A 24,204-nucleotide genomic window follows, 5' to 3' on the forward strand; every position below is an offset into this window, starting at 1 on the left:
CTTCCCCACCAACACCCCCGCCTTTCCAGGCTCATTGGATCCCCTTCTCCTTCAGTTGCCGCCATGTGGGCTGGAGGGGGGGGGAGGCCGAGCCCGCGCCTCCTCCTCGGCCCAAGGGTGCCACGGCCCGGAGTCCCAGAATCCTTCCTTCGGGGCTCAGCCCGGCCATCCCTCCCCGGGGAAACCTGCCCTGACCGCCCGCTCCTTCAGAAGGAAAGCATTTATTAAGCGCCTCCTGGGGGCCTGTGACGTAAACTCTCAGGGCTCTCGGTTCTCAATTTCCCTCCGGCGTAATTTATGTCCCGCCCTCATTGCACCTCCCCCCGCCTCCCAAGAATGTCAGCTTCTGGAGGGCAGGCACGAGGGCCCCGCGCCCAGCCCTGCGCCCTGCACTCGATCACGGAAGTTAGGAGGAAGGCCAGATTGGGAGTTGGGGGGCTCTCAGCGTCCCCCTGGGCGCCGAGAACGACCTTAACCGATCGGACTCGGCCGACTCACAGGAGCTCAGCGGCTCTGGCCCCACCCCTCCGGGGACTGGCCGACGGCGATGGCCTCCGAGCTACGCCGACGCGGGCCTAGCCGCGGGATTGTGCCTCCCTGGCCACCGTCGCTATCTCCGCCCCCTTTGCTTTCCCCGCGTTCCCTTTCACTTCCGGGGTCGTACTGGGGCCGCTGGTTTAGTAACAACATCCCGTTGGCGGCCGGGGTTAAGCGGCAGCGGCTGCAGCGGCGGCGGTGGCGGCAACGGGAGCTTCTCCAAAAGGACCCCTGTGCGGGCCTTGCCCGTCGGCTTCCTCGCCGACTCTCCTCAGGCTCGACGTCCCTTCCCGGGCCGAGCCAAGCCGGGCTGGGAGTGAGGTGAGGTGAGGGGTGAGGTGAGGGGGGGAGCCCGGCCCCCGTCGCCATGGCCAGTAACTCGCAGCCCCAGCAGCCGCCGGCGCCGCCGCCTCCTCCGCCCCAGCCCCAGCCGCCGCCGCCGCCCGGCCCGGGACCGGGGGCCGGGACCGGAGCTGGAAGCGGCCCGGGCCCGGGAAGTGGGAGCGGGGCTGCAGCCGGCGGCGGCGGCAGCGGCGGCGGCGGCGGTAGCGGAAAAGCCTCCGCTGGTGGAGGAGGAGGAGGTGGAGGAGGCGGCAGCGGCAGCGGCAGCGGTAGCGGCGCGGGAGACCCTCAGCTCGTAGCCATGATTGTCAATCACCTCAAGAGTCAGGGACTCTTCGACCAGTTCCGCAGGGACTGCCTGGCCGACGTGGACACCAAGGTGCGGGCCGCGGGGGGTGCCCGGAGAGTGGCGGGGCTGGAGGGAACGGGGAGGGGCCGGCCGAGGGCCCGGCTATGGGGCACGGTGTGGACGCAGGGCTTCGGCTGCCCCGAAGGTAACCCCTGAGGTCGCTGTGGGGGAAGGCCGGAGTCGGGGGATACGTTCCGGAGATGGAGGGGAGACGTCGAGGCTCGAGTGGGAGGTGGCTTCGGGGACCAAATGGAAGTTGGGGCGAAGGTATTGACAGCACGCCGTAATGGAAGAGGACTCTCGGTCCGATGAGTCGGTCAGTCTGTGTAAGACGCTCTGCAAACCCTGAAGGGCTCTGAATGTCGACTGTTAACTCTTATTTGGAGTCTGGAGTTGATTACTTGCATCGCATTCTCTCGGCTTTCTAAGGTGTGAAATAAGATTGAATTTCTAATCTCCAGGGTGTCTTTTTTATTTTATTTTTTAAATTCTAAAGGTCCTATCATAAGTTGAAGGATTGTAAGAATCAGGGACCTGAGGGGTGAGATTGGGACCAAGCAAAGAGAGGGAATAGACAGACCGGTGGGTTGACCGGAAGAGAGATCCTAGTGTTTCTTGCCTGAGAGTGAAGCTGGGCTTTAGCAAGGAATGATATTTAAACTTTGACAAGGACCTTAGAGACCATCTCCAGAGGCTCTCAAACTTTTTTGTGTCATAGACCCGTGTAAATTCTAGTTAATCCTATGCATTTTTTCCAGAAAAAAATATTTTTAAACGCATAAACAAAAACATAGGATTATGAAAGAAATTTGTTATACTGAAATACACTTGGGGGCCCCAGGTTAAGAACCTTTCATTTAAACCGGCCACTTTTTTAGCTTTTTTTTTCCACTTTTTTTTTTTTTAGCCACTGGCTAAAAGAGTGATTTGATTTGCCCAAGATCGTATAGCTAATAAGTGAATCTAGACTTCCTAACTCCTGGTTTATTTCGCTTTCTAGAGCAGGGGTTCTTAATTTGAGGTTCATGAGTAATTTTTAAAAAAATATTTTGATCATTGTATTTCAGTAGAATTGGTTTTGTTTGTAATCCCATATGTTTATCTTATGCGTTTAAAAACATTCTGAGGAATCTATGGGTTTCACTAGATGACCAGAGGAGTCTATGACCAAAAAAACCAAATGCTTAAGAACCCCTTTTTGAGAGCATTGGATGTTTTGGTCCACCAAGGGAAAGCATTTTTATTCATACTTTATTAAATGTGTGGTTGTTGAGATTTGGACTTTTGGCTTTTTATCATACTCTTACAAAATGAGGTTGTTCCCAAGGCATCTTGAGTTTTTTGTTTCTGTTTTTCTAAATAAATGGGGTTCTTCCCCCCTACCCCCCAGCTTAGATAGTTAAAATGAAGCTCTTTTTACCTGTTGCTCAGGGTAATCAGCCAATTTCCCAACTCTACAGTCCAATCCTGAGAAGGCTCCTATTAAAAATATGAGGGAAGCTTTCCTACCTAAGAATTGTGGTCCACTATCTTTGGTAAATTACTCTATATACCCAAAACAGAACATGTCATTAAAGTTTTTCTAAAGCTCATCTAAAATATAAGAGGCAGCCTGGTGGTGTGGATAGAGTGCCAATCTTGGAGTCAGGAAGACCTGGGTTCAAGTCCTAACTTTGACACATACTGGCGATGTGACCCTGAGTAAGTCACTTGTTCATCCCCGTTTATAGAGTGAGTTTCCAAACCAGCATTCCCTGTATTTTACATTAATGAAATAACAGGTCTGGATCAAAAAAAATCTTTTAAATCTTTGAAACATCTTTAATATGTACCACCATCCTCCTTCTGATGCTGCGACCATCCTGGTATAAGCCTTCATCACCTCATGTCTATCACTTTGGCATTTTGGTTAGTGGCCTTTCCTTAAGTCTCTCCTCACTCCAATCTGCCCTCAGCTATCAAAGTGATCTTAAAGTTCAGGTCTGACTACGTCACTCTAACCACCAGCATCCCTTCCCCAACTCCATCAGCTCCCCCATCACCTCTGTGATGGAATATAAAATTCGCTGTTTGACTTCTAAAGTCCTTCCTAACATGTCCCTTTCTACCTTTCCAATCTTCTTAGACCTCATGCCCTTCCTTGTACTGTATGGTAACACTGGTCTCCTTGCTGTACCTGTCTGTACTCCATGCATTTTCCTTGGCTTTCCCTGATGCTAGGAATTCACTCCCTTCTCATCTCCATCCCCTGGCTTTCCTGGCTTCTTTCAGATCCCAACTTAAATCCCACTTTATTCAAGAAGTCTTTCCTGGGGGGCAGCTAGGTGGCACAGTAGATAAAACACTGGCCTTGGATTCAGGAGGACCTGAGTTCAAATCCAGCTGTAGACACTTAACACTAGCTGTGTGACCCTGGGCAAATCACTTAACCCTCATTGCCCCACAAAAAAAAAAAAAAGACTTTCCTGATCTCCTTTAAGGCATTCCTTCTGTGATTACCTCCAAGTTATCTTGTGCATATCTTCTTTGTATATAGTTGTTTCCCCCATTAACTTGTGAAGTCCTTTTGCCTTTCTTTGTATCCCCAGTGCCTGGCACATAGTAGGTGCTTAATAAATGTGTCTTGACTTGAAAAATAAAATTCTTTTTTAGTCATTGTCAAGGTAGCCCCTAAATAATTTTCCTCTGTTCTTTGTACCCTCTTGCCATTTTGTGGCTATCCCATTCAAAGTGGAGACAACTTAAGGACAAAAAAAAATTGAACCATAAAGTTATTAATGGGTAGTGATAATTTTGAAGTTTGTATCCCAAATTAATAACTTCATAACAAAATTATAATGGAATTTTAGAGTTGGGAGGGACCCTAATTTGTCATCTTTGATAGCCTTCCCAATTCCTTAAGGGGAGGTCTTCCTACCAGGTAGTTTGCACAACCTGTTAAGGCTCTCTCCCTTTGTCTCTCTCTCTTTTCTTTTTGTATATGTGTCTTTACTTATTTGACTTTCTATAGCTGTCTTATCTTTTTCTCCATCCTACCTGTTTGTCCTTTATTCCCCTTCAATGGTTCCTTTACTCCCTGTCTTTTCTCTATCTTAATTTGCTATAATGTGGAATTGAAGTATATTTTAAAGTAGTTTCCTTATTTATTTAATAATATTTTGTCTCCTTTACTAAATATGCAAATCAGATGAGTTTAACTTTTTAGTATAAGATCCTAGGGAAAAATTAATTTAAATAGGTTTGTTTGGGGTTTTTTTATGTGGCTTTGGATAGATCTTTTTCTTTCCTGTGGGTCAGTGCCTCTCAGTAGAAAAAAGATCCCCTACCTCTGATCAAGAGATTTTTAAGTCTCTAAAATTTCATTATGAGAACATATTCATATAATCTTTAGTGAGCAAAACAGCTGGAGAAATGCTCATGACTATAAATATCACATTCAGTACAACATATATACAAGTACAGGAATTTCATTTTATTTTAGTACTTCTGTTCATGCACTCTATGGGTCATTCAGACTGCCTTCTTGCTGTCCATCTCCTGTCTCAGTGCTTTTGTGCAGGCTGTCCCCCATACCTTCAGTGTTCTCCCTCCTCACCTCTTAAAAACTGGAGTTTCCATCACAGCTCACCTCATTACCTGCCACATGAAACCTCCCCTGTTGAACCACCCCCAAGCTGCTAGTACCTTACCCTCAAAATTATTTTATAGCTATGTTTTATATGTTTACATATGTCCATTTAGTAACCTGTTATAGAATGTAAGCTTCTAAAGAGCAGGAACTGTTTCCTTTTTGTCTTTACATCCCCAATGCCTAGCATATTGTCTGTCACATAGTAAGCATCAGTAGGCATTTAATAAATGCGTGTTGATTGATTTCAACACGCATTTATTAAGTATTTGTGTGGAGAACTGTTCTAGGACTAGCAGGCTGACTGAGTTGCTAGGAAAACAGATGCAGACTAAGGTGTAAATGTAGGTTCAAACTCCAATACTCTGTTAACTGTTCTAGAGGTCTGAAAATTGTCTTAAGAATGCTAATTTGGGGGCTTCTTATAACCCTGATATCCTTAGGGAGACATTCTCATTTTCTCAGACTAATTCAACCTTCTCTTCCTCTTTTCCCCTGCCTCAGATAAACTTTATCCTATAAATCATTTGAAACCAAAGTTTGAACTGATTAGGAATTGAACTGGGTTCAGATAATACACACACTTTACAAGACCCATATTGCTTAGATAGTTCTAATATTTCAACTATTCTGGTATTTAATGTAGATATTGGCACTAATTAATAGGAGAAATCAACCCACTCTAGTACTTTGCACTGAGACAGCCCAGTGACCAAATAAATGGTGTGGAATGGTATTTCTGTATGGTAAAATAGAAGCAGCTTTTTGACATATGTAGTAATTAAATCTCATTGGACACTACTGTCAGGGAAGAATAGAAATATTCAAAGGGAATTTACTATCAATAACCTTAAAGTTTAAAACAAGTAGTAGTTGAAAACAAAAGAATATATTTATTTTTTAAAAACAGTGTCATTGAATGAATTCCTTCCATTTGGACAGCAGGTAGCTTTGCACAGACTTCGAACTAAAAGTCAGAATTGGAAAATGACATGTCAGTTCAAAGCTGAACGAAAGAAATCCTGCTGACACCAAAGGGAGGAAAAAAGAAGTTTAAATTTCTAAATTAATTACCTCCCAAAAGTAATTTGAAATAGCAGGCATAATTGAAACTAGCATTCAGCAGTAGAAATGAAGCATTTTGAATTGAGTGGAGCAGAATTGTCCGGCATGGTACAATGTAAATAAGGCTCTTTTTTTGTCTTTTTACATCAACTGAAAATACTGAAAGGGAAAAGATGACTTCTAGAGCTGTTGAAAAGGATTGGGGTAATATCTCACATTGATTTGGATTATCAGAAACAACCCTTTTTCCTTGAGAGGAGTAGTGGTGAAAAAGAGTTTCTAGTGATTCCATGGGTATGTCTTCTGCAGAAACTCTTCACTGAGGCAAATAGGTAGCTTATTTTGAATCTAAAGTTAGAAATGTCAGAGACTTGACTCTGGTCACTAGCTAGCTTGTGTCAGAGGGAGGACTTGAGTCCAGGTAGTCTTGACTCTAACACTGGCCTTCTATCTACTTTTCCATGTTACCTTTGCAAAAATAATGAAATGAAAGAGAATTATGTAGGGGTAATATATTACTCATACTGAATTTTAAGTAGGTGTAAGAAGCATGTCATATATCTCAAAGCTAACTCAAAAAATTGCAATGAAAAAAACAAATAGGAAGGATCCATTAATTAACCACATTGAATGATTAGCCTAATCTCAGGAAGTTGGGAAAATAACAAGTGCCTCAAATTAAGCAGATATTTGTTTTAAACTGTCTCCTGTATTTATTTCATCTGAATTTCTTCCTATGCCTAAGGCATAACATGTCAAAAACCAACCTCATCACTCCCTTCAAACCAGCTTCTTCTGACTTCCTTAATTCTGCTTACGATCCCATCCTCCCAAGCTACCAAGGCTCTAGAGCTCTGAGAAAGCTTTGACCAGGTGCCTCCATGCTACACGCACACATGTAGTTCCAAGCCCTACTTCCTCCACATTGCTCACTTTTCTTCTTTCCTTTCCGATACCCCTGATACTACCCTACTTCAGGCATTCCCTGCCTCTCATCTGGACTGTTAATAGCCTTCTAACTGATCTCCTCACTTCTAGTTTTGCTCTTTCTTTTCTCTTGTGGTAAAAAAATATGAAAGTTTTTTAACAGTCGGTTAGGATAACTGAAAGACGCCAGTTTTTGAAGGACCACCCTTTTGGGGAGGAGACCAACAGTCTGCCTGCTGCGCACGTCAGACTGCCTGCTACGCACGTCAGACTGCCTGCTACGCACGTCAGACTGCCTGCTACGCACTTGACTTCCGGGGTTCGAGCTTAAAAGGCAAGGAGAGAACGGAAGTGGGGGCTTTTTCCTGCTCTGCTGGGCTCCTGACTGCACTGCACAGACGGTCTCTCTCTCCAAAGGTGGCCTTCGGTTTACATGAGTTTTTATAAGGAATATAGACTAAGCTTAGACTTAAGACGATTTGTATTGTGTTTCTACTTTCCTATCCTTCTAATCAACATCACCTTGTGACTACCATAACAATAAAAGGTCTATCTAGAAAACCAAAAGCTTCTTCCATTTACTAGTCTGGGAGATAAATTAAGGGAAAGGTTAAGTAGGGGAGATTTATGATCTAATATCCAATTTTAAATCTCACACTCTCAAACTTTTTTTTCAAGGCATACTATTCTTTACCCTAAGGAATGGTAGCATGTTATGAGAGGCCCATACATATGATTGATTGCAAGTGTAAATTCTCCGATTCTCAGGATAGTTGTGCATGTTCTTGTTCATGCAGTTGCAAATTTAAGTTCCATACAGCTCACTACATTTGGCAGAACTTACTTGGCACATTGGAACACTCTTTGAAAGCCACTGCTCTGTCACACCTAGTCCATCTTTCACACCAGATACAACCAGATACTTAGATGAGTTGTTCTAAAATAAAGCTATGATCCCATCATTCCCCAGCTTATAAAAATCTATCATTGCTTCTTTCTTGCCTTTGCAGTTTAAAAAAAATATACTGGAAAAGAAAGGTGACCTTTAGAATTGGTGGAAGGGATGTTGTAGTATGGAATAAAATTCAAACCCTTTAGTATAGCATTCTAAGCCCCTCAAATATTGGTTTTAACATTCCTTTCCAGCCTTCTCTGAGTTATTCACATACTTGAAGATACCCTGTTCTTTCCCCTGACACTTTGTTTATGCTTTTCTCTCTGCCTAGAATGTTCTCCCTCAATGCCTACCTTTTAAAATTGCTACCCATCCTTTAAGACCCAATCTAAATGTCTTCTCTTCCATGAAATCCTCCCTGACCTTATTCCTAAGCCCCTAGCAAGACAGGATCTCTCCCTTCTCTGAATTCCCATAGCAGTTTGTACCCATCTTTGATATTTGTAACATGCTAGCCAGTACCATTAAAATGTGCATGGGTGTCTTATCTCCCCTACTATATTGTAAGCTCCTTAATGGTAGGGGCCATTTCTTGCTCATTTTTTTATCCCTTAAGGTGTCTTCTGTATTTTAAGTAAGTGTTCAATATATATCTGCTAAATAAATGAGTTGCTCTGATAAGGGGTAACATTCTCCTGAAAAAATTCTTATTATTAATAATTGATTCTTAGGAATCATTTGCTGTTAAAAATGTTTGAATCTCTGATAACATCAATTTTAATCTTGTATACCATTTATGATTTTCTTTCTAGCCTGCCTATCAGAATCTGCGACAACGTGTGGACAACTTTGTTTCAAATCACTTAGCAACTCATACATGGAGTCCCCACCTCAATAAGAACCAGTTAAGAAACAATATTAGACAGCAAGTTCTCAAGTAAGTGTCAGAATTGTTTAAAAATAATAGTTCACATGCCGATTTTAAAATGTCACAACCTACTTTTACTTTAACATAGTTACACTGCTCAGAAAAGTTTGTTTACCAAATGATGTTAGCATTTTATCAAGTTCTATAAGCTAATGTCATATGACAGCATAATTTTAGCAGTGTTCTACATTCACTTTTAACATTCCCTAAACTGGAACAGCCTGCTTGCTTTCTTTTTTTTTTTTTTCCCCTTTAGACCCCACTGGCATAACTAGAGGAGGAAAGTAGTGCTAATGGGGGAAATAATATTTCAGTAAGTCAGTTATTAAGCACTTACTATGTGCCAGGAACTGTGCTAAGCACTGGGGATATAAAAGTAAGGCAAAAGACAATCCCTGCTCTCAAGGAGCTTGAATTCTTTTAATTTAATGTAATTTAATCCATTCAATTACTTTTTTATTTAAAAATGTATATGTATGGGGTCAGCTAGGTGGCTCAGTGGATAAAGCACTGGTCCTGGATTCAGGAGGACCTGATTTCAAATCCAGCCTCAGACACTTGACACTTAATAGCTGTGTGACCTTGGGCAAGTCACTTAACCCTCATTGCCCGGGTTGGGGGTGGGGGGGGATGTATATGTATTTTTATTTAATTCAGCAATTCAACAAGTATTTATTAAGTGTCTACTATAAAACGGGGACACACTGGAAAAAGAAATGACAAACCACTCTAATATCTTTGCCAAGGAAAACCCTGGACAGTGTCCATGGGGTCATATAGTGTCAGACACAACTAGACAACAATAAGAAGACAAAACAACGACCACATGCAAGTCACTACTACATACTAGGGAAGCAAATGAAAATCAGTAATCCTATTCAGGGAACTTGCATTCTACTAAAGGCAAAAAAATGTACACAGCTAAATCTAATATAAACCACAGCATCATGGAAGCAAAAAACGAGAACTAGACAAATGGCTTATCCAAAAATTTGAGGTGGAAGGGCAGACATTTACCCTTTTGAGGTTCAGGTTGAGAGGAAGAAGGTAAATATTGTTATAGGAGTCTACTCTTGGCAGAAACGTACATTCAAATACTTTCATAAGATTTTTTAAATCTTTATTTTGTCTTATTCTGAAATTTGTATTATCTATGGGCGTCATTCTAAAGCTGTTAGTATACCATTCTTTTGGGTTTTTTTTTTCCTCAAAGAACAGTAGTTTCACGCTTTTGAGTATTTAAGATTAAAAGGAAGGCTTATTTCTTTTGAAAAATCATTCTAACTGGCCACCAGAATAAAAAGAAAGAAAGAAAAATCTTGAAAGATATTCTAAGGCATTTTAATTAAGAAAAAGTGTATTGGTGACATTTTGGTTTTTTATAGAAGACATTTCCTGACTCCTTTACAAAGTATGTTCCTCAAAAATAATTAAGCAAACTACCTAATAGGACTGATGGTACATCCACTTCATTTTACTAGGCAGACATGTTAAGAAACAGCATAGCATAGTGGTGAAAGTACTAAAAGTCCCACCTCTAATAATTAATAGCTGTCATAATGTCTCTGAGCTTTGAAATTTAAAGAATTATCTATTAACTTATAGCAAAGTTGTGATCTTCCTTGGTAGAGGTAGCTAGCACGTGCAGTGAGTGTGCATCACAGAATCACAGTTCCATGTTATATTGATATATGTTGAAGTGCATTTGTTTATTAAATGGGCTTAAAATCTTAGCTGAACAGTCACAAGAGCCTTGGCCTTAGCATCTCAGAAAGGTTTTGAAAACGCCAAGTGTCCAGAAAACATGGACACAGAAAAATTTATACTGGCAAAGTATATACTTGAACCTTTGAACTTAATGTTCAAGGAGGTTTTTATTTTAAAAGAAAAAACACTGAAATGACCTAGTAACTATTGAGCAAAAAATGATTCTGAAAGTTATTACCTATCTCCTTATAAGACCAAACAAGAGTATGAGTGTAAATTGAATTCAGAATTTCCAGTTAGGTATAAAAAAAGGAACTTATTGACTGTACGAGTAGTCACTAGAATAGGTTACTCAGGAACATTATAAAATCTTCATCCCTAAAGAAACAACCCAACTACATAAGCTTAGTAGGATAGACAACTAATTACTTTAGGCAACTTAAACATTGACTTATCTGAGTATTGGTATCTGGAAAAGATTTTTTCTTGCAGTTATTTATAGTTCTTTGGTATATTTAGAAAGTCAAAGGTCCCATATTTACAAAAATAAAGCATCACTTTTTGTAATATTTGTGGGGTGTCCATCATTTGGGAAATGGCTGAAGACATTGTGATGAATATAATATGATATTTTTATACCATAAAAGTAATCAGTATGAAAATATATAAATAAAAGCTTATATGAATGGATACAGAGTGAAGTAGAACCAAAAGAAAAATTTATACCATTACGTCAGTAGTTTAAAATTTAAAAGAAACTTACGTTGAAAAACATAAGAACTTTTCTAAAAGATTAGCAGTGAAATACTACCTTCTGCCTCAGAAGTGTGGAATTAGGCAGGTGTTGTCAGATAGTATGTGTTGGTTCATTTTGCCATTTTTTCCCAACAAGAAAAAGTTCTGTTGGGAAGTAAAAATCAAGGAGGAAAACAACTTTAGTTAGGCATGTTGTTGATGTTTTAAGAAAGTAACCCCTTGTATTACTTAAATTCTGTTAAGTATAGCTTTTTGCATGGCCTCTCTCAGCTTTAATTTCCTCTACTGTCAGCTAGAGGTATTATTTGTATTAGCTCCCAGAGATAGAGATAGTTGCAGAGAAAGTACTTTGTAAACCTTATATTGCTGCTATGAAGATATGACCTATTTTATTTCAGTCTCATTAACCAGACACAGTTTAGGGGGATTCAAAAGAAGTTGTTTAGGAAATCAACATACAAAAATTTCAAATGATTTGTCATACATATTAAAAAATGTTGGGGGCGGGGGGTAGCTAGGTGGCGCAGTGGATAAAGCACCGGCCCTGGATTCAGGAGTACCTGAGTTCAAATCCAGCCTCAGACACTTGACACTTACTAGCTGTGTGACCCTGGGCAAGTCACTTAACCCCCAATTGCCCCGCAAAAAACAAACAAAAAAAAATGTTGGGGGCAGCTAGGTGGCACAATGGATAGAGCACTGGACCTGGATTCAGGAGGACTTGAGCTCAAATCCAGCCTCAGACCCTTGACACGTACTAGCTGTGTGACCCTGGGCAAGTCACTTAACCCCAATTGCCTCACCAAAAAAAAAAAAAACCTGTTAAGTTGATTTTACTAGACAGCTTACCCAGAAAAATACTTCTTTCTGCCTATATATTCATTTATGGCACAGTCTAAAGATGGTGAGTGTTTCTGAATAAAGGGACTGGAATCTTTACTGAGCAGAATTAATGCAGACATAGAAATAGCTCTGTAGGAGCAGATTATAGCAGTTTCTGAATTTCCATTGTTGAAGAGACTTTCTGATTTTTGTAATGGAATCAGGGCTGCTCACTCAAATACTAGAGTTTAAATTCATGCCCCACCCAGGAACCTCCCACCACTTTTCATTGTTTGTTTAAAAATAAGATTATAATCTGAGGAAGTAAAGAAGATATAGGACTTCATCTTTTTTCTTAAAGGTAGGAGGAAGGGGATAAACAGATATAATTTGGGGGAGAGGAGACTTTTTCCATACCTTGTAAAATATATATTATACTTTTACCTTGAATCAGAATGCTTTGAATTCTTTTTAGATTGCTTTTTTATTACTTTTCAATATGCTGCCTTTCCTTTATCTGTGTTTATAACATAGAGCTTACATTTGCAGATTTTGCATTTTTACTTTGGTCCCTTTAAGAAGCATATAACCTACTTTGTGGTGTTGTAGCTCTTTTTTTCCTGCCTGTGGCCCAAATAGCTATAATCATAGAATCACGGGACTAAAAGGTGCTTCAAACGATCATCTAGTTCATCGCCTGACTCCAGACAGAACTGTACTCAAAATATCCAAGAGAGCTAGTTTTCTACATTTTCATTTTTTTCTTTTTCTTTTTTTTAAATATCTTACTCCTTGCCACCCTACAGTATTAGCCCTACAACCCTATAGCATCAGAGGCAAGTTGCCCCTTTTTCAAGTGCTTTATGTGCCTTGCCTACATGTGGAACACTCCATGTATGCTTTTCCACTTGGTCATCCTCCATGTGTGTCTTCCCCCACTGAGGCTGGGTTTGTGGGGAAAGATGTTTTGTTGCTAGTTTTCTTACCTTGCCATTTCATAAAATTCCTTTGTCCAAAAATATATATCTAGTAGCTTGCTTATTAAGGAGAAAAAATATAAACTTCTTAATTTTTAAGGAGAGCAATAAACAGAAAGCTAGAAATCTTAAATTTTATTTGCCTTTTGTCTAAAGTGTTATTTGATTGAAGTAGGCATTTTTGGTATGAGTTCATCAGCTTCCTTGGAGATCATAGCAATTGTAAGTACTTATATTTCTATGCAAATGATTGTAAAATTCATAAATAATTATCAAGTTATTTTAGACTCTGTATTGATTTTTAGTCACCATTTGCTTTTAAGTTTTCCTTAGCCACTAGCTAGGGCAAGTAGTTTGCTAAGAATCAATTATATTGAGTTACTTGGACTCTACCATTATTCACTCCTTTTCAAAAGACAGTATAGGATTTGTGCTTTAAATATTTTGTTTTCGTTCCACAAGTGATGTTCTTATGTTTTGGGTAATGGGAAGGATGCATAACTTGTACATGAGGACCATTACAAATACTATGGGGGGGCAGCTAGGTGGTGCAGTGGATAGAGCACCGGCCCTGGAGTCAGTAGTACCTGAGTTCAAATCCGGCCTCAGACACTTAACACTTACTAGCTGTGTGACCCTGGGCAAGTCACTTAACTCCAATTGCCTCACTAAAAAAAACCAAACAAACAAATTCTATGAAACATCTTGTTTTCTGTATATGCCCCCACAAAATCCTGCTTGGGCTAAGAGGAGAAAAATAGCATGTGATCATGCAAAGAGTGTGTATAGATGTATAGTATTTTAAGGAGATACAGGAGTGCAAGGGGAAGTGTAAAGTTATGTGTAATTTAAGCTACTTTTCTTACCATGTCATCTTCTTTCCTCCTTCCCTACATCCCAGAATAGGTTCAACTTTGAAAAAAATTACATAAAAGAAAAAGAATTAAAATTAAAAGTATTTTAATCTGTTTCAATTTTCCTGTTTTAGGTCAGGAATGTTGGAGTCTGGTATTGACCGAATTATTTCTCAGGTTGTGGATCCAAAAATCAACCACACATTCAGACCTCAGGTGGAAAAGGCTGTTCATGAATTTTTGGCCACATTAAATCATAAAGAGGAGACAAGTACCAGCACACCTCCAGATGATGAAAAACCAGAATCTTCTGTCATAATGCAAGGTATTACATTTATTCTGTAAATTTTGTGTACATACCATCAGCTCTTGATTTGAATAGTATTTGCTGAATACAGAATCATTGTGAAAATTGAGGTCACCAAAGATAAGTCCAGATTTGGAGAAGAATCAGTAAACATTAAGCTTCTGCTATGTGCTAGGCATTGTGTTAAGCTCTGGACACAGATTGAAAAAAAAAGAAACAAACAATCCCTGTTCTCAAGGAGTGCTTTTGTGGGATCACATAGGATACACATATGATGGGGGGAATAATATAAAAATACAAATAAGTATGACGAGTAAATCTAAATGTATGGTTATTTCTGTCCCAAGTTTAGGGAAAATTAGCTGCAGTTCCTAATACATTTGTTACTTATAAATTAGAAGCTTTAGCACCAGTTTGGGGGCATTAAGCATTTATTAAAGCTTGCCAAATATTAGTAAAAAGAGAACACCTGGCTCAGAAAGTTAAGAAAAGGCCTATCTAGCCTAGAGCTCCAGCCTGGCCTGCTTCTTCCTCCAAGTCCTCCACCAGGAGAGCCTGTCTGAGAGACAAACCTAGAGTGGAAGCTTTCTCTGCATCAGGAGGAGAGGTGGTCCTTACACACTGCTTCAAGCTAATTGGCTAGCATCACTCACATCCGTTGGTTCACTAGACTTGAGGGTGGTCCATGAGCAGAATGTGCCACGGTCAAAGAGCCCACCCCCTGAGAGCTAGCATCTCAGGTAGGTGTGGTTTCAATCAAGTCAGCTTCAAGTGAGTGAATCAGCAGAGTCAATCCAGTCAATTTTTTTTTTTTAGGTGAAGCATTTGGGGTTAAGTGACTTGCCCAGGGTCACACAGCTAGTGAGTGTTAAGTGTCTGAAGTCAGATTTGAACTCAGGTCCTCCTGAATCCAGGGCCAGTGCTTTATCCACTGTGCTACCTAGCTGCCCTCAATCCAGTCAATCTTAATCCAATCAATCCCCTTGAGCTAGAGCCTTTGGGCATTCCAAAACCCATTATTTTCTCACATAGGGTAATAGAGGATAATTTCAAGATGATGTCACTAGCAGTTGGGAGTATCAGGAAAGCTTTTTTGTAGAAGATGGTTCTTGAGGTAAGTCTTGATGTCAGTGAAGAGGTAGTACATGCCAGGCATGGAGTATGAAAGGAAAATGGAATAGTGTCTCATGTGAGGGCAGCAAAATAGCCAATTTGACTAGTTTGGGGTAGAGTAGTGTCTAGTGGGACTGGAAAAGCCACACTGGGGCTAGACTGTGAAGGGTTTGAAAAGCCAAATGGGGAGTAGCTATTTGATTCTGAAGGCTAACAGGGAGCCACTGTAGTTTTATTGAGTAGAGGAAGGACATGGTCCCCCATGTTTAAGGAAGCACCAGATTATTGAAAGTATTGCATGTTCTTCTCTTTCCCCTTCAAGGGAAGGACTAAGGAAAAAATATAGAAAACATTCTCTGCTTTGTGTCTAAGAATTATTGCTTTTTAGATGTATATAATAATAGCAACCATGAGCTATCTGCAGCCCTGAGCTCCTAAAATGTAAGCAGAGAGGCACCTCTGTACAATAGTTATGCCCAAATAACCTAACAAATAGTCTTCCTTATCTAGTTATCACTCTTTTAAGTTGCTTATAACATCAAGAGCCCAGAGTTTTACTGATTATTTTTTTTAATTAGCCACTTTTCCAACCCTGTGGAAATTTTTTCTCAGAATAGTAGCTTTGAGGGTTGATACCATAAATGCTTTTTTAATCAGACTGAACTTCCAAGAAAGCCCAACCCCAAATCTATTTGTTTGATGGATCTTTTGTTACTTGACTAGACCTTTTATTCCTCTGTTGTAAGCTTATCTTCTCTGCTCCTTTGGAGGGGAGTGAATAGTCTTTGTGTCTTTTTTGATCCTTGGCGAATTGACTTGTCTATCTCTGTGCGAGTCAGTGAGGACCTACAAGTAGCTTCTGAGAGGTCAGGCAGCAAAGATAGGTTTATGTTATTTGGCCTCATGAGAGCCAGTTTCCAGGCCAGTGGCTGAGTTTAAGGTTTTTGTGGCCATAGTCATTTACAATTAGAAGGAACAATAAATAGAAGCATATTACACACACAGTGCCTTTCCTCTAAAGATCTCTAGGTACCACATAGTCAAAATTCAGTTTACTTAAGTATCTGTGCCCAAGAAATCAAAAACAAATAGTAATGTCGTGTCTGCAGAGGGGTTGAGCATCTAGTATGTGCCAGGGCTTACAGATGATACTGTTTTGTAGATATTGATAATTCACATTTACAAATCATTCTATAATTCATAAAGTTAATTAAGTGGAACTGGTATACTCTATGTATAAATTCTTTATTAAACTTTCCTTCACTTTAAGGTGTTCCTGTTCCTGGATCCAGTGCTAATGTGGCTAATGATGCCATGTCCATTTTAGAAACTATAAGTTCTCTTAATCAAGAAGCAAATGCTGCCAGGGCATCAACAGAAACTACAAATCCCAAGAGCAGTGAAAGAACATCAAAAAGACTCCTGTCTCAGGCAAGCATGGATGCTGGCTCTGATCGAGAGAGAAACACAGAAGACGTAACAGACAAAGACAAATGCGTATCTGATCCATTCATTGAAGGACTTGAAACAGTCCCAAAGGCAGAAGACTTAAATGATTTCCCTAGTCCAGTTGAAGAAATAAAAAATTTCGTGAAGGACAATAATAGTTTGATTCTACCAAACAAAGACCTCCAACAGGAAAGCAGTGACCAAAAAACTAAACTAATAGACAAAGGGGAAAAGAAACCAGATAGCAATGAAAAGAGCGAAAGAAAAAAAGAAAAGAAAGAAAAAACTGATAAAAAATATGACCATTCTAAAAGAAATGAAGATATACAAAAAACAAAGGATGAAAAGCAACTAAAAGAAGTAGAATGTGCAAAACAACCACCCTCAGAGAAGAACAGTAATAAAATTAAGACATTGGATGGGACAAAAGAAGGTATAAAATTTCTGTCCAAAGTATGTAGTAGTTGCTTTGCTTTGCTTTGCTTTTTGATAAAACTCAGATTTTTGGAAGGTACTGGTATACTTTAAGCTTTAAATACTGAAGTCCTTCCCACCCCCACCTCCCCCCCCAAAAAGTAATACAGCATAAATTTCTGTATTTCTTTTCTACCTTAATATGCTTCTTTATAAGGTAAGCTAATATCTGTTTATTCAAATGCATTCATTCATTCAAAGCAATTCCCCAAGTAAATCTTCTTCAAGCTATTACATATTCAATTCCAGTTTTTTGGGGGGGGGCAGGGCAATGGGGTTTAAGTGACTTGCCCAGGGCCACACAGCTAGTAAGTGTCAAGTGTCTGAGGCCAGATTTGAACTCAGGTACTTCTGAATCCAGGGCTGGTGCTTTATCCACTGAGCCACCTAGCTGCCCCAATTCCAATTTTTTTTTTTAAGTTACATTTTAAGTTAATTTTTATTGTCTTTACAAGTTGATTTACATATCAATTAAATTTTGGAGCAAACAACTCTATTTTATTTTCTTTATTAGTGGCAGAAATATTTTAAATTTAAAAAGCTAAATTTCTGTAATTGTAGTTTCAAAATATGTAATTTTTTTTATTTTTATGTACAAATGGCTTTGAGGATTTTCTGTATTTATTTTTTGTCTGTGTGTTTTTATAGATTGTTCTTTGATAGATTCAGATGTGGATGGGCTTACAGATATTACTGTTAGCTCTGTCCATACCAGTGATCTCTCATCCTTTGAAGAAGAAAGTGAAGAAGATGCTGTAGTTTCAGATAGCACCGAAGAAGGAGAGATTACATCTGATGGTAAATGTTTATCACATATAAACATACGTATTTTATATATACAATTTTGAGTAACCTACAAAGTTTTATTTAGTGTGTTGTTTATATATTAATAAAATTGAATTCTAGTTGTCACTTTTATACATGCTTCTAGATGTTAAATACTGTTCATAAGTTGGTATCACCTTTCATAATGTCCCCTGCTTTTTGTGAGACCTAGAAAGGAAAAAAAGAGTTTAGGATAAATGTTTAAGAATACAAGGACAAGGAGGAAAGGGTTGAAGTAAAATGGGAGCAATTGTAGGTAAAGAAGAGTGAACAGGGAAAAAGAAAAAAAGGAAAATGTTTATGCTCTGAATGTTTACCTAAGCCTTCACCAAATTTTCTTTCATTGTTCTTCCAATCTTTGCATTTTTGCCTATTAATAAGTCATCCTCATACACAAAAATATACCAGTCTTATACAACTTCACTCTAGCATGAGTCCTTTGAGAAATTGAATAAAAAGAAAGCTGGTCATCCTGTGAAAGCACAACACTATAGACAATTAATGGAAATTTTAGCTAATGACATTTAAAATGTTGTAAATTTATTTATACTTTACTTTTTGACCTAACAGATAGTTCCTAATAAACAAACAAACCTCTTTATAAAATATAATCCCCCTAGTTAAATAGGAGGGAAGTGTCTTTTGACTTCTCATGGTAGGAGACTTATTTATATTCATTTTTTTATATTTATTTTTATTTTTATAAATATATATTTATATTTATATTCATTGTATTTGACTGGAGTTTTCTGACTTTTCAATGTTAATTTTATTTTTATATTTTGTATATCTTTCTTTTGGCCATGCTTTTATCACATCATTAAAGACTTGCTATGTTTCTGGTTTTTTATATTTATCATTCCTTACAGAACAATAATAATCTGTTACATGATGTGTACACAGTTTCAAGTCTTTTTAGCCCCTGATCACTGGAACCTGGTCTCCATTGGAAATAAAGGCATTTTAGATTACTGAGTAGTAGGAAATAAATAACTCATTTACAAAAATGGTCTCCTTCCTCACTCAGCCATACCCCATAGAAAAACAGCAGTGTTCTTCAAATGTATTTAGTGTAATTTTTAACTTATTTAAACTACTTGTTACACTTTGGTTTTAGACCTAAATGAGAAAGGATTAGACTGTGATAAAAGTTTGTCAGCTTAAGTAAAGTATATCTTATTGAAAGACCTCAGGCAAATTCATTTCATTCAGCAAACTTCATTGAATGCCTTCTCCCTTAGAGGCACTGCTCTAGACCCCAAGGAAGCATAGAGATGAGTAAGACAGTTACTATCTGTCTTCAAGAAAATTACAACCCAGTAGGAGGATTAAGATAAGTACAAAGATCACCGTAGCATAAGGTAGAATTTAATTGTGTGAGACCACCACATGTGAATGGTTGGTTATCCAGAGATTAACAAGTCATGTCTTGTAGAAAAGGAAATCTTTTGTGAATCCCCACATGCTGCTTTTGTTTTGAAGGGATATTTAAAGAACCCTTGGATCATACAGAAGTCATGTGGTCATTAATCAGTATACTGTTTATTTTTCTGTTCACTTACAGAAGCTTTCCTCTTTTTATTCACTTTATTCTAGATGAAGAAAGAGAAATTAAAAATAAAGCCAAACCTCAGGCTAGTGAGCCTGGTGAAGGAAAAGCAAAACCTGTCAGGCACACTTACGTGCACCGGCCTTATCTCTACTCCAAGTATTACAGTGATTCTGATGATGAGCTGACTGTAGAGCAGCGTCGGCAGTCTGTCGTAAGTGTCCATTCTCTCATCATTCATCTTTGTCTTCCCAAACTGTGAGTCTATTCAACAACACCAGAAAGTGGGAATGAGACATGGGGAGAGGCATAAAGTAGAAGATCCAGGCGTGAGTCTGAGCTAAGGCACTTAGGCAGGAAACCATGAGGAAGCCCTTGTCACTTTCTCTGCATCTGAATCTCCTTTTATCTCAGTGGAGATTATAAGTTTACCACCTAATCATCAAGATTGTGATGGAAGTACTTCGTGAATCATCAGATGCCATACAGATATTCATAAGGAGTAGAAGAGACAGTCCTCATCCTCAGAGTACTTAAGATCCAATAGGGACAATGGCATAAATGTGTGCAGAGTTCAGTGGTACCAGATTTGAACAATATTTCAAGACCATAGATGAGACTGCAGTACAGGATGGGTGAGAAGACAGTACAGGATCACTGACCAAATGAATGGGTGGATAAGAGCTGCTCTAGTGGCCCCAGAGATGGAGATAACTATTCTAGACTCTAGTGTGGGGGAAAGGTTTTATGGGAGAGGCTGGGTGTGAACTGTGTCTTGATCTATGAATAGGGTTTGGGTAAATGAAGTAGGGTGGGGAAGATGGTGTGAGCAGAGGTAGAGGTGGCACACTGCAAAGTACATTTCCAGAAGAGTTAGTAAACCTGTTTGGCTGGAACAAAGAATTTCTACAAAGAGGTAATGAAGTGATAATACTGGAAAGGCAGATAGGGAAAACATTGTGCTTTTTCCATTTTGAGTTCTATAGAAGGGTAAGGGTTAATGGCAGCCTCCTGTTTGAATCATTTCAGGGGTAAGAAACATGACTTCAGTAAGAAGCAGTGGGATGTAGTGAAAAGAGCCTCAGACCAGGAGTCAGAAAACCTAGGTTCTAGCCCTAATTTTGCCATTTACTAGTTTCGTTACTTTTAATAATAAACTAATTAATTGCCAATTATGTGCAATGTTACTGTGCTAGGTTCTTGAAGTACTAAGAAGAAAAACAACTTAAATGACATCTGAGATTGTTTCCTCATCTGTTGAATAAAGATAGTAATGCTCAACACTTAGCACAATATTCTACACACAGTAGATTCTTACTTACACTTCTTGTGTTTGCTGTTAACTGCCCTGCATCACAGGACTGTAGTGAGACCCAAACAACATAAAATAATATGAAATTGTTTTTGAAACTATAAAGCACTATATCACAATATGACAGTGTTATCATTTATGTTAATATAAAAGGATTTCCAATTAGAATCCATAACCTGATTTTTTAAGTAAAGTGCTTTTTAAGATGTATGGGTTTAGCAACATTATTGCCGTAAGCTCTCAGATGTGTAGTACTATCTGCATTTTCTACAGGGAAAGTCAATGGTATGGAATTACATGTAGAAACTCGATTAAATCATTGTGGAATGAATTTAGTAGAGCCTAGATATCTCTAATACCATTCTGCATTTACCTTTGTCTAAATTAACAAAAACCATTTGGAGTATACCATCATGATAACAGGAGCTACTATGCTTTTCCTCGTCTGTCTCTTGGTAAGATTGTTTAGGCAAAGTTTAATACTTAGCTTCTAGGACCAAACCATCCCTATAAATTTTGGAGTCCCAGGACATCCTGGAAGTCATAGACTATACACTAGCCCATGGCTTGGTGTTTTGTTGTGTTTTTAAGTTCAGTTAATGAAAAAATAATTGCCAAACCTTTTTTGGAGATCTTTAATTGTATATAATACTCATTTAAGGAAGACTCATAAAATGATTTCGTGAAAATTATGAAAAGTGACCTATTGAAACAGTTAGTTTTATGATATGTACATTTCCCAAATGGATTGTGCTAAATGAGAATTACAATATGAAATTACTACTCTTTTGAATTAAATCATACCTTTAAAGAGTTGTTAAATCTTTAAATCTGCATCTCTTGCTCTTATGGTTGCAGGCCTCATGATAGATAGAAAACATGCACACAGGCACAGATACACACATTCACAAGCACACATACACAAAAACAGACATTCTCTTATGCAAGAATTCTTAACCTTTTTTATGTCATGGACACTATTGGCAGTTTGGTAAACCTTCATGGACCTCTTCTTAGAATGATGTTTTTAAATATATAAAATAAAATACATAGGATTACAAAGAAAACCAATTCTATTGGAATAATTATGAAAATAGTGGGGAAAAAAGTTTACAGATACCAGGTTAAGAACCATTTCATCTAATAGTTCATTGTCATGTGGCAATGACATTGTACTATCAAAGGCAGGCCCTCCCAAGATGGCAAGGCTTCAGATACAACTTGGAGATAGGCTGACCATAATTGTTCATCATCTGTGTAAATACAGAGATACTTATCACCAGATTGAGTCAAAGGTGATGAAGTTTTTTCAGTCTCAGCAACTCTTGAATAATATTTAAAGGGTTTCAGTCTGCTTCAGTGATCAGGAGCATCCACACCCAAATCATAGATCATTGGAATATACACCCAGGCACACCCATACTTTTGCAGAGTTCACATATTGGCAATAACATCCTTAAGACAACTTTTTCCACTGCAAATTTCCTACCAAATTCTGCCCCTAAACAGTTGTTGTTCTGCATTTTTGTGGGGTGGGGTTTACCTAACAAGTTGGCAGGATGATTGTGAATACCACATTCTGCTTTGTATTTTAGGCCAGAGAGAAAGAAGAAAGACTTTTAAGGAGACAGGTTAACAGGGAGAGACTTGAAGAAAAGCGTAAGCAGAAAGCTGCAGAAAAAACAAAATCTTCAAAAACCAAGAGTCAAGGTACTAAAGATAATTAATTTTTAAGATTTTGATTTTTTTTCTCTTATAGATTTATTATAGACAGTGGTAGTAGTATAAAGAAATTGTAAAAGGAGAAAAAAGTTATTTGGCTTTTGCTTATAAAAATTATAGCTATAATGAAGCAATAAAAATTATTTTCATGGGGACTAGTGAATGTGTCATAGTTATATCTATGTCTATAATTACATATATGTGTGTATATATGTATGAGTATTTATAGTTACCTATCTATACACATATATTTTTTAAGTTAATCTTTTAAATTATGATATTTGAGTCTTCCTCTAATGCATTGTCATATGGAGGTGACCTGGAGTTCTTAAAGGCTATGTTAATCAATCATAGGATATTAAAGTTTCCACTACAGCTAGAGAGACTTCAGATACAAGAAAAGCAACAGATTTCTCTCTGTTGTCCAAGAATCAGTTAAGTGTGGAGTTCCTCATCACCAGCAGGTTGGCCACTGAGTGATGGATTCTTTGGCCATGGCAACTCATTCAAGTGGTACTTCTTAAACATCCTATAAAATGCTTGCTCTTTAGTTCACATGCTTTGGGGAGCAGGGAGGGGTGAGGGTGATTTCTTAATGATCACAAAACAACTTGGTGAATATGCAGTGAAGCTGGACATTTGGCATTTACTAATATTTTTAAGTTTTGCTTAAAGACATCTGAAATGTGACATTAGACAATCAGGAACATTTTTTTAAACAAACAGAAAAATTGTTATTAGCTGTGTACCTGTGTATTCTTTAGCATTTTGGTCTAATTTTATTGAGCTAGACTGTAAAGTCTTAATTTTTAACATTTATTTAGCTTTAGAAAATGTGGTAAATTGATAAAGATAGATTAAGATTTTCAAAAGGTTTTATATTGTTTAAAATATAATATTCTTGAGATTTGTTATGATAGTTTCTACTAAGTGACCTCCATGATCCAGTTCAAGAGTCTATAATGATATTGTTATTGACACTTTTATCAGTTCTAGATTCATTAAAATGCTTTGATGGAAGATTAATATATTTGACTTTTTAAAAACTGTTTTCTAAAGTTTATGTTGGCTTATCCTAGGCAAAAGTAGTATGGACTTGGACGAGTCATCTGGAAAAAATGTGGAATCCAAAACCACCAGAATTAAAGAAGTACTTAAAGAACGAAAAGTTTTAGAAAAAAAAGTAGCTCTAAGTAAAAAACGAAAAAAAGATACAAGGTACATTTTTTTAAATGTAAACTATACTATCTAACTAACTAACTAACTAATATCATATATTTCCATGGTACCACTTCATCTTACAGCATATTTCATTGAAAACAAACTTAACAGAGTTAAAGATAAAAAAAACTACTTTTTGATTTTTATTAATAATGTGATTCCCTTTAATTTGTGTGCTGCTAGTGTAATTTATGAAGAACCTAAAATAAACTGGTCCATGTTGAGCCAGTATCTAGGCTACTCTAGTTATTCAGTATAATACTTATTTCAGCAAGGCAGTATTACATACCTGCACTATTTATGGTTATTGATAATAATAGGTTATATTTATGCTTCCATAAATAAAGGATCTAGGATTTCAGTAGTATCAAGTCCCCCTCCAGATTGCATTTGCAAAACAGTGTGTGTAAAACCTTATAAGATAGCAAAGATTAAGAATCAGAAA

The 24,204-nt window shown here is 38.2% G+C and overlaps 1 protein-coding gene across 10 annotated transcripts in view; it reads left to right on the top strand.

Annotated features, from left to right (window-relative positions):
- Positions 1-663: 663 nt before the first annotated feature.
- BOD1L1 (biorientation of chromosomes in cell division 1 like 1) overlaps positions 664-24,204 on the top strand; it is an 84,067-nt gene continuing 60,526 nt past the window's right edge. For 9 of the 10 annotated variants that reach the window (XR_006353526.1, XR_006353527.1, XR_006353528.1 and 6 more), the window contains exons 1-8: positions 664-1,258; positions 8,556-8,680; positions 13,922-14,112; positions 16,478-17,089; positions 17,779-17,928; positions 19,552-19,718; positions 22,412-22,526; positions 23,618-23,756. Coding sequence is in view for 7 of the 10 variants with exons in the window: in XM_043969950.1 (XP_043825885.1) it covers positions 905-1,258; positions 8,556-8,680; positions 13,922-14,112; positions 16,478-17,089; positions 17,779-17,928; positions 19,552-19,718; positions 22,412-22,526; positions 23,618-23,756 (1,853 nt within the window). In the remaining 3 variants the exon portion in view is untranslated. Of the gene's footprint in view, positions 1,259-8,555; positions 8,681-13,921; positions 14,113-16,477; positions 17,090-17,778; positions 17,929-19,551; positions 19,719-22,411; positions 22,527-23,617; positions 23,757-24,204 lie in introns of those variants that run through there. The other variant, XM_043969958.1, reaches the window with a different exon arrangement.

Source organism: Dromiciops gliroides, chromosome 6 (assembly GCF_019393635.1).
Source record: "Dromiciops gliroides isolate mDroGli1 chromosome 6, mDroGli1.pri, whole genome shotgun sequence".
NCBI classification, from domain to species: Eukaryota; Metazoa; Chordata; class Mammalia; order Microbiotheria; family Microbiotheriidae; genus Dromiciops; species Dromiciops gliroides.